This window comes from Manduca sexta, chromosome 26, assembly GCF_014839805.1.
Source record: "Manduca sexta isolate Smith_Timp_Sample1 chromosome 26, JHU_Msex_v1.0, whole genome shotgun sequence".
NCBI lineage: Eukaryota > Metazoa > Arthropoda > Insecta > Lepidoptera > Sphingidae > Manduca > Manduca sexta.
Window position 1 is genome coordinate 3,237,167 of NC_051140.1, and position 14,653 is coordinate 3,251,819.

The window sequence follows — 14,653 nt, forward strand, 5'->3', positions numbered from 1 at the left end:
CTTTTGGTGTGCAAATTATGTGGGTACGTGTTACTGCACTGAGAATGCAGGGCGGCGCGTTTCAGAGATTGTTTCAGAGCTAGCAACCACCGAGTGAATATTATACCATTCATAATTATACACATCATCGTAAGTTTTGGGAATTGAGCCACGATTAGCGAGTTTTGTTTACATGACAGATGCGACTCATACAGAATGGTTGGTATCTCTTCGTTTTAGAATATAAATTGGAGTGGTGACAGTTCATGCGTTTAGTTCCCTGATATCAATTAAGTACAGTAAGAAAAACTCAATCCTTATTCCTGTTATTTTGAGCCCTTAACCCGGCGAGCATGTGGTGAAAAAATGTAACAAGAAGTATGAGGCAGGGTATGACATACCCCTTAAAAAATTGGCTATAAAACTTGTTTCTGAAGAAGTATTATACTATTTATTTTTTGGTATAATAAGACAATACCATCATAACGCATTGGAAATAAAACAATCGCGCCATTTTAACAATTTTATTTTTTTACCTCGATGGAAATAAGTCACTTTGAATTTCAAACAAACACTTTCAGTCTCTTAAAAACTAAAAGGAACTAAAGTAAAACCAGTTTTATGATAAAAAAAAACTTAATCGTATGATAGAATATGAAATAATTTTCTTTATAAACTAAAAAAAATCACAAAAAAATTTAGGAACATCTTAGGAACTGGACATAAAATCTGTGCAGTTTTTGCAAAAAAACATTGCATGCTCCACACTAATAGCCTTTCCTCAGCTTGTTCATGAGTATTTTGTCTTATGATTATTTTTGTTGGGGTAATCTCTACATCTAATAAAATGACCAGGAACATTTTGAGTCGATGAAAGTGATTCGTTGATCTGGGAAGAAATTCTCTGACGTATATAAATCGAAATATATATTTTTGTCGTTTCACATCTTCAGGTGTTCGTAAACTAAAGCCAAGCCTAAGTTACGGATGAAATCGGTCCATTTAGTGTCTTTGCCCTGATTTTCACGAAACATAGGACCCCTGGGGGCCCGTGGGCCCCTCTCAGGGGATCCGCAAGTAAAATAAAAGTTAAAAGAAAAACTATAAAGTGCACGCTTTTGCACTCTTGTATATCTAAAAAATAAATACAGAAGTAAACTGCTAGTAAAAACAAATTTAAGAATCCAACTGAACAACATCAACCCAAACATTACGACTTTGGTCGCAAAAAGGTCGCATAAGGTGGCATTAGTGGTCCGCACTAAATAAAAGTTTGCGAAACCCTGTTCTAGTAAGTACATCTTCTATCATAGACCGAAGTTGTTTTTTCTATTTTCAACATCAATTTTCTATTAAAATCTACAATTAAACAAAGAAAATAAGTTAAAATAGCAGAAAAAGCAATTTTAGTTTTTGTCACACCAGCTATGAGGCGGGGTATCACGTACCCGAACTCAGTTTGCAAGCGTGTAACTCGAATGCAGGTTGCCGCGACACTGTGATCACCCCACTATTACCTTCCACAACCCTGTAACTCCAGCTACTCAAAGAGACTATAAGTTTGAAAGTCAGGCCCAAAAAATATACGCCAGTAATTAACATGGGGGGTATGACATACCCCGCCACACGCTCGCCGGGTTAAAAGTCTATAATATGGTTCTTTCGCTGTTGTAGTTTCTTGTCGTTTAATTGAACTCAGTAGCCCAATCAGGCAATTATCTAATACAAAATGCTATTTTCGTATTAGATTAAAGTGACTACAATAACCTTGTACGCAGCATTGTGAAGCGTAAGACATTGCTAGCTACGGGACTCGGTTCATTACCTGAAGCCTGTTGACGCGTACAGCGTGGAAGCGCGACGCGGCGCAGCGCATCGCGAGTCGCGACTCACTGTGTTGTCGCAGCGCGTATAAAAAGCCGCGCCTCGGGGACCTACCATGCACTCATCCCATAGTGTGCAATACAGCAACAACACAGGTATGTCACATTACAATATTTTATATTACATTATTAAAAATAATATTGATAATATTTATAAATGTTACATTAATTATAAAAAAAAATACAAAAAAGAAATATATAAGTAAGTACTTAATAATATGGTCTAGTTTATTATAAGTCTTAGAGACTAACGATAAATAATAAATTTCTCATGAACCACCTATTTATTTATTTGAAAAGCATTTTAAATATATTATAGATTTAAACGTAACGAAGTCTTTAAACTCGCGGGTAAAAACGCATACTTACTTGACTCTACATCGGCGACACACGAAAAACTTATTCGTACTGTTTTTTCATTGAATATGTTATGAAAAAGAAAACTATATGTAATCGCAGTCACATATATAAAACTTTATAAAAAAGTTAACAGAGATAAATAACTTGTTTGGTGTTCGTCATAGCAATAGAGTAGCCGGCGGCCGCCCTAAGGCTACGAAATAAGCTCATTGAACTGTAATGGAGTGTGCCTAGTTGTTTCTCTTCTTACCAAAACTCAAGAGGGATTTGGAGCTTCATCTACGATTATTATACCTACCTACGTATAGACTATAATGGATAGTAAAAATAGAAAGTAATTTCTTTTATATCAACTTTTGTATTCATATGTAAGTACTTACTTATAATTATTTATTTTTTTAGGTGAAAATGGTTTCCAAAAGTATCGTCGCTTTGGCTGCGTGCGTCGCAATGTGTAAGTAATTCCATACAAAAACTATGTTTTGAGATATGTTTAAGATATATAACAAAATAGGTAACCATAATATTATTTTATAACGTTATAGGCGTAGCCCAGCCAGTGGAGAAGATGCCTGTGCTGAAGGACCAACCCGCTGAAGTCCTCTTCCGGGAGTCTCAGGCCACCGTTCTCGAATGTGTTACCGAGAATGGCGATAAAGATGTCAAGTATGAATATTTAATAATTATAATTATTTATTTTTTTCATCAACGTCTCTGTTATTTGTTCACAATGATTTGTTTTTTTTTTATTATTTTATATCATCTAACATAAGTGCTAAATAGTTGATTCACATTCATAACAGTGTGATATTATTGTTAATCAGATATTCTTGGCAAAAAGACGGCAAAGAATTCAAATGGCAGGAACACAATATCGCCCAGCGCAAAGACGAAGGCAGCCTGGTCTTCCTCAAGCCCGAGGCTAAAGATGAAGGCCAATACAGATGTTTCGCTGAGTCGGCCGCCGGAGTCGCCACCTCCCACATCATCTCCTTTAGAAGGACCTACATGGTCGTACCTACTACTTTTAAGACTGTAGAAAAGAAACCGGTAGAAGGGTCATGGCTCAAACTTGAGTGCAGCATCCCCGAAGGTTATCCTAAACCTACTATTGTATGGAGAAAGCAGCTTGGTGAAGACGAGAGTATAGCAGATTCTATACTGGCACGTCGTATTACACAATCTCCAGAGGGAGACCTGTACTTCACGAGCGTCGAGAAAGAAGACGTAAGCGAAAGCTATAAATACGTTTGCGCTGCTAAGTCACCGGCTATTGATGGGGATGTCCCTCTTGTTGGATACACTATTAAAAGCTTAGAAAAGAATACAAATCAGAAAAACGGTGAGCTGGTCCCGATGTACGTCAGTAATGATATGATAGCTAAGGCCGGAGACGTTACTATGATCTACTGCATGTATGGTGGAGTGTGAGTATTCTTTAATGATTTTTTTATTATGCTATTATCACTGCAACGAGGCCAACTTGTTTACTTGATTAGGCGATTCTTTTGGGGTCTATTGAGAACTATATAAGATCCAGACTGGATGTTACAAGTCTATAATTTCTTCGTATATTTCCAATACCGACGATATAAAAATCTATTTATATATTAATAGATATGTACCATTGCACCAAACGTATATGCGATGCAATTTACGGTCAATGCTCATTGCTCATTGCTCAGGTAATGGACGTAAACAAGTTTATTGTCATTATGAATTATCACTTACATGTAGACGTTGTGAAACGATAACGAGAAATATTTCTCATTTCAGTGTTTATTGCTTTGGCTGTAAATGGTTATTAACCTTGTTAGCTATTTTTATTGACAAGTAACAAGTATACTGTGATTTGATGTGTTTTTTTTACAACAAAGCAATCATTTCTTAAACGTTTACCATAAATGTGTTACTACGGATAGGCAGTTTAACCCTCAGAAGTTTATTCAACACATACTAAAATATTTATGGTACCTCCTGCAGCGGGCTACCTTAGTTATATATAATCGTATATTAAACACGCACTAATTTAAATAAATAATTAAAATATTATCTGTATAAAATAATGCCCTTTGGCCCCTTAAGCATTAAACTAATGATTTAACGAAACAAGATGGGTCGTCAAACACGAAGAATAGTTATCTAATATTTATTTTTTTGTATTTCTTGCAGCCCAATGGCTTACCCCAACTGGTTCAAAGACGGTAAGGACGTGAACGGCAAACCGAGCGACCGCATCACCCGCCACAACAGAACCTCCGGCAAAAGACTGCTCATCAAGGAGACGCTGCTCGAAGATCAGGGCACTTTTACTTGCGACGTGAACAACGAAGTCGGCAAGCCACAGAAACATTCCGTCAAACTTACCGTAGTCAGTAAGTATCCAAATACAATACATAACCATCAGCTATAACTTCCAGCATTCTCCAATGACTACGTTCATTGCTCATTTTTGTAGAAAAATAAATTAATTAATGTCCTATTTGCAGGTGGACCCAGATTTACGAAGAAACCAGAAAAGCAAGTCATCGCTAAGCAGGGCCAGGACTTTGTAATCCCCTGTGAAGTATCCGCCTTACCGGCCGCCCCTGTCTCCTGGACGTTCAACGCCAAGCCCATCAGCGGCAGCCGCGTGGTAGCCAGCCCGAGCGGACTGACCATCAAGGGCATCCAGAAGTCTGACAAGGGTTATTATGGCTGCCAGGCTCACAACGAGCACGGAGATGCCTATGCTGAGACGCTCGTGATTGTTGCTTAAGTTAACAATAAACAATACTGTTAACCGTACGTAGTGTTAAATAATACAAATATATGTATTTTACAATAAGATTTCCTGTTTTTAAATTATCCTCACGTAACGTATTGGGTATCTAAGCGGTTGAGCGATGAGATAAGTCTACCCCAAAGTAGACCGTTCATCAAACGACATAACCATCTCGTCATTTAGTTAAAACAAAAAAAGAATAATGATAAAAGATATGAAATTCTGTATAAGAACCAATACCTAGCACCTTTCTCACATTGCCAAACATACATTAAAAAACAGTATTATGCTTTTTTCGCTCTTTTATTCTATATTTTATTTTAAAAAATACCTATAGTAAATACTGTTTTCATCGTCGCCGGTATTCATACACGTAGTATACGTACCTAACTCTGAAACTACTGGTTTGAATTGAAAAAATATTTTAGTGTTGGATATCCCATTTATTGAAGCTATAGGCTATATATTATCATCATGCCATGATTAAAAGGAGCAGGGTATCAAAGAAAAATGTTGTAAAGCCGGGGATCAATTATTAATTGTGAGAGCTTCAGTTGCGTGCGCTGCCTAAACGGTTAAAGTTACGCAACAACAATGTAAACCGGAAATGTTCCTCTTAAAAAGTTCTTAAAATATTACTTATGTAAGCTTATATAAAACAAAGTCACCCGCCGCATCTGTCTGCCTGTCGGAACGCGAAGAACTCAAAAACTACCCAACGCATTTCGATGAATTTAGTGTGGAGATAGTTTGAGAACCTGGGTACGACATATGTTACATTCTATACAGGAAAATATGTAGCTGGACTTTTATCCCAAAAAACTATTTCACACGGACGAAGCGGCGAGCAAAAGCTTGTATGGTTCATACTGTAAGAGGAGACCTCTCGCTGTCAGCTGATGATCTACAATCAAGAATTGCGAAAACAAGAACAAAAGGAATACTTGTCCTTCGGACCATCGTAAAATGAGAAAAATAACTGAACAGATTTTTTTATACAAGATACTAAGCTGAATAGCTAAATCCTTTGCTTTTCAAAAGGGCACGTAATAAAAAAACTCATCTTAATTTGACAGATGACTTACAACGCATAATATGATAGATAACCTAAAATTTAAACAATCAAAACAAGTAAATTTAAAGAAAAATGTATTTCCTATATTTATTAAGTATTCTAGCCTTTTTAATACAAAGCGCATTTGCAGTAGCTGCTGTAGGTATGTTACAGGCATGAATATAAAATTCATATAAATGTCACTGAAAAGGTTTTTATGTTCAAGTGGTCAGTTATTTCAAATAGAAATAATAAATTAGTTTTAAATTTCGGAAGATATAATGCTGGCGTTTTTAAGTTACGTTATATTTATAAATTTTTTACACCTTCCAGCGGCTGGGATGTATTACTTAGCAGAATTAGTTGAAGAGTATACAGTGACGGCTAAATATGTTATTTCTTGGATGATATTTGTAAGTATGAATTATCAACAATACGCGTAAGAATAATTTGATAAAAATGTTGTTCAATTGAATATTAGGTTTAATATGGTGTTTGACTACCTGAGTGGTTTACTACTTAATTGCCTAAGCGGTATTACTACCGTGCCTAAGTCTCGGCTTCGATCAAGGGCTTAGGAAGTGTTATTAGGTTTTCCATTTAGTATCACTTCAAAGTCTAGAACTTTGCCTGGTAAATAGCAATATATAGGCTCATTCTCTAATATATAACACCTTCTCCCTGGTGACCCTCCCAAAGACAATATTGTGCGCTCTGCTTTCATACTGAATGCACACCCATGTGGGGACACTTGTCGCAGGTTGAGGCAAATAGAGCCTCACCTCAGAGCGATATCATACTATGCATGCAATAAAACTATGCCACCAATAGAATCCATTATTAGATATTGTGTGTATGTATTGAAATTTGTGTATAATAAGTACTATATTATTATTTCCTTTTAGGGCACTATACTGATCCACATTGGGTTGATATTCCTAGAAGACCTTCCCATACACCTGAACTTGCTAGGGCTGTTCCAGCAAGGGTTACACATACTTCTTATGAGAAACTTCCCAGCAGTGTGTGTCACCAGCGTGCCTTTTATACTTGGAGTGATCACATTCTTGGCACATCACTATGTGGCATTCAAAGTTTTTGAGGTGCTTTACTTTAATTTTTCAGAGGTAAGACCATAATTTACCTTATTCTGTAGATTATAAAAAAATATAATGAGTCTAAGTACATTCAGATTTATAAGTTTAACTTGGGTTAATAAAGAAACAAACTGAGAATGGTGGCTTGTACTTATATTGATGGTTAATAATATTTACAAACAAAAAGGACTGTCTTCTTAAAATTAAAAAAGAATTTTGAGTGTTTGTCTACAAAAATACACTGAATTAAGCTATATAATAATCAATATTTCAAAACTAATCAAATTATTTTGAAGAATCTTAGACCTACCATCTTTGATATTTGATGCCGACTACAAAATATTGAATTTAAAATAAATAAAACAGAATCTCTTTTTATAAACTTCATGTTTCGTTGTATTAAAGTTGTTGGCATAGCATAGTCGTTTATAAATTGTATTTATCCCCATATTTGTTTAAAAAAATCCTTGAGGGTCTTATTTATTTTATCAAAATACATATAGAACTGTATACAATAAATATTTGATACTATAATTCCACAAAACCATAAATATAACGAGGATGTTAAATTTGTAAGCTTTACTTATATACCTACAAACAATTTACTAAAGTAAGTACAACAGTACACAATTGAACTCCACCTACAAGTCATTGTAACTTTATTTAGCAGTTAAGCATTGCATACATACTTTAAATTTCAGATGTTGACATACTTCACATTGTGTACATGGTTGGTGCCCTTCGCCCTATTTGTGTCTCTGTCTGCAAATGACTATGTTCTCCCCACTACTGGAGAGAGGCAGCCCTTGTTAGGTAAGTAACTGATCTATATAAGCTTTTATCTTTATCATCAAATCTACACTATTTATACAGTTTTGTCGAATAGCAGACGAGGCTGGACGGCGACGCTTGGCTGGCGTTCGATATTGTGGTAGTCGGGCGCCGAGTTTGACACATATGACGTCTTCTATACAGTGCTGAATTTATATATTTTATGAGTGTAGGCCACTTTATTTTCGCCGCCCCATGTAGGTAGGTTTATGTATGTATGTAGGTTTCTAAAATACTTAATAAATTTCTATTTGTTTGTATTATGGAAGGCTTAAGTTAAATAAATGGAATGAGCGTCCTCTGAGAACTGCCGCCCATAGGCCGCGGCCTATACGACCTATTAACAAATCCAGGTCTGCTTCTATACTAACTTGTACATTACAACTGTCTAGCGTCCCATCTCTGTCCCCCCTCTTCCCCTGTTTGTCAAAAATATTACTGCACAATGGGGAAATGAGTGAAATGGTCCCGTTGCTTTTACTATGCTAATGGCTTAAACTTAACATCCAGAAGTAGGTACCTCTAACATTGATCGGATGCGCAACATACCACCTAGTGTAGTGTACCAAACGAAACACCGCGGTGACTTTCTTCAAGACCCTGGGATATCCTGTTGCTTTAAGATAGCAGGTATGCGGAACCGTACTTATCTGCTGTAGCTTTTCCACCCGCATCTACTGAAAGTAAGGGTCTACAACAATGCTCTCTTTACAAGATAACACCAACCTTCCGGAATGTCGCCTATCTCTGGTGAGGTCTCTAATAATAATAATAATATCAGCCCTGTATTAAATACTTGCCCACTGCTGAGCACGTGCCTCTACGAGCTATGTATTTTAATAATTTATTAAATGGTGACTTTGGTCCACAGGCGACAACAACGTCCTCACGGATTATTTATCGAGAAAGTCCACGAAATACAGTCTTCTGTCGTTCTTCAGCTTCGCCAAGGACAGCATATTGCCACAACGTAACAAAAAAGCATTTTGAACCTTTATATTATGTTAGATAAAACTCGTGTAAAAAATGCAATATTAATTATAACGGTGCAAGGGCAAGATCGGTTTATTTACTAAACTTGGGTTAATGAGACTGCAATTTGTTAGCTATTTTATATTAAATTAAATTATTGATTTGTGATGTAGTTTTCAAATGACCCTTTCTGCAGAGCTTAAGAGCCATTTTAACAAAGTTTTCCAAATGTGTTGTAACACTCATGCTCAGAGTATCAGACTGCTCTTGCGCCCAAGGCTTCGATTGTAGTACCTACCTGTGTAAAATATTGTGACGTAATTTATAATCCTAGGGAAATTTACGATAGATTGCCATTAATGTAATTTTATGTATGTGTGTTCTGAAATGATTACACGTTAAGACAAAATTGTTCTAAAAAATAGAACATCATTGCGACACTAGTAGTTCCTTATAGTGCTAGATTTCGTGTATACAAGATTTGTCTAAATAGAATAATAGCAAAATATAAATTTCTGTCGTCCTAGCAACAAGGTGAAGTATTGCTCTGATCCAGTGAGGAGGTTTGTCTAACCGCCATTTTCCATTAACAATCGCAATCCCTTTTTTCAATTTATCTCAAACATCGACCAATCAGAACAAAGATTTTTTAATATGCTTCTAAATGAGTTATTTTGATTGGTTCGCTCTCGGAATCGGATTGAAGATTGAGATTTTTTTGAACACGGCTGTAATTGATATAGCTACTGTTTATGGGTACTTGTAACGGGTAATGTTAACAAAAGAACCGTAGGAAAGAAAGAGAAGAAATGTTAATACCCTCAAACCTATAATTTATAAAGCATAGGTAATCAATTCTAATCTCGTACATATCTTGGAAAATATTACGAGCACACACCTACGTAGTATAATTGAAAATATAAATACTTTATAATATTGCCCTTATCTTATAGATGAAATTGGAATAGGGGAAAAACTATAGTATTGTCAATTGCGAACATCAAACCCGCAGAATCTGAAATCTATCGATTTGCTCTGGGATCATTAAATCAATATAATAGGATCTTGTGTTATTGTTATTATTAGTAGCTTTGTCTGACTAAAAACGTACTATATAGCCGAGTTTCGGGTCCAGTCTGCGTTTGATTACCTCCCAACAGAGCGGCACGGCTGCACGAGACTAATCCTTTGCTCCCTTAGTATCTAAACGAAGTGTATGAGTTGCGAATGTACTTTGTATGATATATTTGTGATCTAGTCAATAAAAGACAATCGAGTGTAAATATATTTATTACATTTTTATTTCTGTGATTTTATTTCAATGCTTAATAATCGATCATATTAATCAGCTTTACAAAGCCACAAATACCATTCTTCTTGTCATTTCCAAGTGAGCTGATGAGGTTAATTTAGCCTCTAACAAATACCGCATGAGATTCACGGACTGCTTAATTTTATTACGTTTATAATACTTTAAAAAAAAATTCAATAAGCTGGGTAGGTTCGATAGCCTACAAACCCAAGTTTACTGCAATTTGTCAAAACTCAACGTACCTCCATACTGAGAAAAAAATGTTATGGGAAAACATTAAGACACCCACTATATAGTACTATATACTTGATACTATAATTATCGAGTGGTTTAACGAATTGTCTGAAACCTGTTCTCCACATCATGTGTTACAAATGGTAGCGAAACTCTCAAGCCGAACAAGTGGAGCCCTCACCCTTGAACCATACAACTGCGCCAGTGCCGTTTCTTACATTTGCAGGATAATTAATCGGAATACGAATCATATTCATAAAACTTGCAGGCATCATATTGAATCCGCCCATCAGTATCTTCCAGAATAATTTCAACCAATGGATGTGATTATATTACTTGGAGTGATGCGTCTTTATATGCCCCTTCAAGCTGCATCTCTGCACAAAGGCCTGACCACAATCGGCGCAGGCGAACCTCCTGTCATTATTGTGTATCCGCATGTGCTCCTTCAGAGTCTTCTGTCGCGCGTAGGACTTCTTGCAGACTGCACATTGGTGGCACCTCTCCGCGCCGTGCTTCAACATGTGCGCGCGCAGCTCCGACTTGGTGTAGCACATGTACGCGCACTGTGGACACTGAATGTCCTTCTCTTCTAAATGACATCTCTTCATGTGTCCGGAGAGTGTGAACCGTCTACTGAATGCTCTGTCGCACACCTTGCACTTGTAGAGGATGGGCGTCACGCCGTGCTTTTCCACCAGGTGCCGCTGCCTCGTGAAATAGTCCACGAAACTCTCTGGACATTTGGGACATTTGTTTTTCTTCACCAATTTATGCACCACATCATAGTGTATTTTGTATTTGTTATAACTTGAATAGATTTTCTTGCAAATTTTGCATGGATAAGAACCTTCTTTATGCACTGTGGTGTAATGAATTTTGAGCCTGTGCATCGTGACAAAACCTGCACCGCATTGATCGCAGATATTATTCCTGTAATGAATGTTCATATGCTTCTCTATCGAGCCAAAAGTCTCGAAGTTAAACCCGCATATTTGACACTCAAAATCAGTATGGCCAGTCAATTTGAAAGGTATGACCCTGTCTTCAAAATCAGTGTACATTTTCTTGTTGTGCACACTTATTAAGTGACTCTTTAGATCATTTATACTAGAAATTTCTTTGCAACAGATGCTGCACGCCAGATTGGTGATGTCTGCATATACAACTAGAGTATCCGCCGTATATTTGCTGAGTAGTTTAAACAATAATGATTTTGGATGTTTCTTTTGATGTTCCCGTAATATTTCCATATTATCAAATATGTCTCTGCAGTAGAAACACGGGAAACCCGCCTTCGTCTTGGTTTTGAAAGCTGTGGCTGTGGAACACTCAAATATGGTGCAAGCATTGATAGTGTGCGCCATTTTCTCTCTAATATGCGAAATGTTTTTATGTGGTTTTGATCGTTTTTCCGAGCCTAATATAAGTTTTTCTATTGATTTCGCCGTGATGCTCTTTCCTGTGTAAAAAATATTTCTAAAGGATTATTTTCATTTTTCTCATACCTAAATTCAAAACATCATAAATTATCACAATGGGTATTGTGAATATGGTTTAATAAAATAGACAATTGGATAATGTGTCTAACTTACCTCGTAGTGCGTCTAGATGTTTGACGAACATGGGGCAGTGTCCGCGCAGAGTGGCGCGCGTCGGCAGCGGCCGCAGCGCGCCCGCGAACCTGCGCCGCAGATCTCCCTCGCCCTCCACCTCTCCGTCGCCCTCTTCTGTATTCTCCTCATCTGCAAACATCCCAGTAATTACAACGTGCGTAATTTCCGCCACAACGCAAGCTGCGATCGCTTTACTATTCGGTTTATAGCCTCACCATGCTCTGCGCACATAGCCAATAACTAACTAGTAAGAAATGATGAAAACATAAGTAATGAATCTGTATTGCCATTTATCTTATTATGTTTATCTGCATAATTAGTAGCTTTATGAAGATGCAATGCCTTTTGTTTATGCTCTAAGTTTGCAGCAAAAAATCTCGACCCTTTATCATTTAAAAATACCTAACATTCCCATCCATGACTATCTACAATTCTGCATCGGCAACAACCCTGTTCAGAATCATATTTGTCTTATACTATGCATCACCATTTCCTGATGAGGAAAGTCACATTATACCATTGTATAGAGAAATAATAATAAATAAATTACAACAATTGTCATGGATAAATCAAATCTCGAAAATGCATATTACAATAAATTTAAAACTACAAACCTGTTTCTATTTGGTAGCTGAAATTGTAATTCAACTCAACATTGTCATCTTCCGTCTTCACTTCAACTTGTTGTTCCTCCTTGATGTCATTGTTAACTACTACAGGCTCTACTGTTGGCACTAGAACGGACAAGTACAATACATTCAGAGAAAACTCTTGTAATGAAACTTATGGGACAAAGAATTTTATCATGTAAGGTTTTAATTATATAAGTAATGCAAGAAGATGGGTGCAATACTGCAAGAACAACATTTCCAAAGTTATGTAACCAAAAGCACAGTGTGCTTCAAATTTTTTATAACACACACTAGAAAGTTTACACTGTAATTATTTAAATGTTTGGTTTGCTTTTGTTAACTTGTAAAATAGTTATTTATTTCTAATAAGTTATGCCAATGGTACTACATATTACATCATTGAATGCCGTAAAGGAATAGGGTACAGCATGCGATAGGTGTGCTAACAATGGGTAAACACAGCATTCACCACTAACAACATATTTAATTTAAATCTAAAACATAATAATGAGGAGGCAGAAAATAAAATTATGAAGTACTACAATTATGAAATTAATGAACAACGAGTTAGTTAGTTATAGTTACCATTAATAAATACAGTGTAGTTGTGATCATGGGACGTGAGCGCATCCATCAACTGTCTCTCGGTTCTCAACACCATCATCCTGAAACTGCTCGCATCACGAAGACGCGACACACATGAAGAGCATATCAACATGGTCAGATTCTCATTAGTGGATAACTGAAACAATGCAGACCTTTACACACTCATCACTGAGTGCTAGCTCATTGGCAAGCATCTAGAAATAGGCGCCGATTTTAGTAACATGCAACAATAAGGCATATAATGTCGATGTTTTTATTACAAAAAGTAATGTAACATTTATTTTTAACACATATAATATTAATATACATATTTATATTATTATCTGGTAGCGTAGATGAATAAAATGAAACATTTAACTACAAATTAAAATTCTTATGAACCAAACATATTTTACTCAAGTATACTCACATATAAATTAAAACATTCCATAAATATATCGATAAAAACTTCTCGTATCCCATTGTAATAATATTCTTTGGTTAAATCCCGATGGTTTCCCTTCGTGAGACAACACCGACATTCGCCGTAGTTTGTTATAATTGTTCTTTGATACTCCATTTTTCTTATGATTTTAAATAAAAAATAATTCTCAGTAGTACTTTCCTTTTAATAAGTCATCCGTTCCGTAATATATTTTCTGTTCTTTTTACCTCCATGTGATCAATTTCAAATTATACAATTTCTGCGATGTATATTTCAATTCAATTTGTATTTTTATTTTTGTTTGACAAATGCCAACTGTGACTGACAATTCAAGAGTATGACAGCTCAGCTGACAGTGACAGCAAAAGATAATGGTTACCAAGACTAAAAATACGAAGTCTCGAATGAACTTCCCAAATTCTGATAAAAATTAATTCTTTGTCCAGATTTCTCTAGCGTCATTTTAGGAGCGTTGTTGCAACGCTGTTCTGCATTTTACTGTATGACTGAATTGTGGGGGTACCTATCAAAGATTTATTAAATCTGCCGACAAACAGCATTGTGCTTGCAGTGTTGTGTTCCAGTTCAACGGATATTGTAGTCAGTGTAACTACTTGGAATCAAGAGATCATCTTATGTATCAAGATGTCGTGCACAGTAGGTTGTAATTCAGTTCTGGATCGTGTAGCTACTCCTAATGGGCGGTTTTATCGCTTACCACCCCAGGCGAAGGCCATGCTCGTCTCACAATTAAATGCAATTTAAAAAATGCGCGAGCAGTTCAATCGTCTTCTACGAGAATGTCACGTCAGATCGACTATAAGACTCTAATGTCCCCGTAGACAAAATTGGGCCCCCAGAATATATATTATATTTCCATGTAGAACGC

The 14,653-nt window shown here is 36.3% G+C and overlaps 3 protein-coding genes across 3 annotated transcripts; 2 read left to right on the top strand and 1 right to left on the bottom strand.

Moving 5' to 3' along the window:
- The first annotated feature begins 1,874 nt into the window (after window positions 1-1,874).
- On the top strand, window positions 1,875-5,051 carry LOC115449303 (hemolin-like). The gene is made up of 6 exons (XM_030177074.2): window positions 1,875-1,958; window positions 2,625-2,676; window positions 2,768-2,888; window positions 3,047-3,649; window positions 4,395-4,597; window positions 4,712-5,051. Exons 2-6 carry the CDS (start codon window positions 2,631-2,633, stop codon window positions 4,978-4,980), a joined length of 1,242 nt encoding a protein of 413 aa, XP_030032934.1. The 5' UTR covers window positions 1,875-1,958; window positions 2,625-2,630; the 3' UTR covers window positions 4,981-5,051.
- Window positions 5,052-6,043: 992 nt separating this feature from the next.
- On the top strand, window positions 6,044-10,242 carry LOC115449301 (protein TEX261). The gene is made up of 5 exons (XM_030177072.2): window positions 6,044-6,203; window positions 6,374-6,453; window positions 6,946-7,167; window positions 7,839-7,950; window positions 8,840-10,242. Exons 1-5 carry the CDS (start codon window positions 6,134-6,136, stop codon window positions 8,956-8,958), a joined length of 603 nt encoding a protein of 200 aa, XP_030032932.1. The 5' UTR covers window positions 6,044-6,133; the 3' UTR covers window positions 8,959-10,242.
- Window positions 10,215-14,621, bottom strand: LOC115449300 (oocyte zinc finger protein XlCOF6-like). Its single transcript, XM_030177071.2, has 5 exons — window positions 13,750-14,621; window positions 13,320-13,476; window positions 12,717-12,836; window positions 12,082-12,231; window positions 10,215-11,948 (listed from the first exon to the last, which is right to left on the bottom strand). The coding sequence occupies exons 1-5, from the start codon at window positions 13,897-13,899 to the stop codon at window positions 10,819-10,821; spliced, it is 1,707 nt and encodes a 568-aa protein (XP_030032931.1). The 5' UTR covers window positions 13,900-14,621; the 3' UTR covers window positions 10,215-10,818.
- Between the last annotated feature and the right edge of the window lie 32 nt (window positions 14,622-14,653).

Bases quoted from the DNA above. Each gene is read 5' to 3' on its own strand.
- LOC115449303 (XM_030177074.2), top strand. From the start codon at position 2,631: ATGGTTTCCAAAAGTATCGTCGCTTTGGCTGCGTGCGTCGCAATGT. The intron at 2,677-2,767 runs GTAAGTAATTCC...ATAACGTTATAG, and splicing joins GGCTGCGTGCGTCGCAATGT to GCGTAGCCCAGCCAGTGGAG. The intron at 2,889-3,046 runs GTATGAATATTT...ATTGTTAATCAG, and splicing joins AATGGCGATAAAGATGTCAA to ATATTCTTGGCAAAAAGACG.
- LOC115449301 (XM_030177072.2), top strand. From the start codon at position 6,134: ATGTATTTCCTATATTTATTAAGTATTCTAGCCTTTTTAATACAAAGC. The intron at 6,204-6,373 runs GTATGTTACAGG...TACACCTTCCAG, and splicing joins ATTTGCAGTAGCTGCTGTAG to CGGCTGGGATGTATTACTTA. The intron at 7,168-7,838 runs GTAAGACCATAA...TTTAAATTTCAG, and splicing joins TTTACTTTAATTTTTCAGAG to ATGTTGACATACTTCACATT.
- LOC115449300 (XM_030177071.2), bottom strand. From the start codon at position 13,899: ATGGAGTATCAAAGAACAATTATAACAAACTACGGCGAATGTCGGTGT. The intron at 12,837-13,319 runs GTAACTATAACT...TGTCCGTTCTAG, and splicing joins CTACACTGTATTTATTAATG to TGCCAACAGTAGAGCCTGTA. The intron at 12,232-12,716 runs GTTTGTAGTTTT...GGATGTTTGCAG, and splicing joins CAGCTACCAAATAGAAACAG to ATGAGGAGAATACAGAAGAG.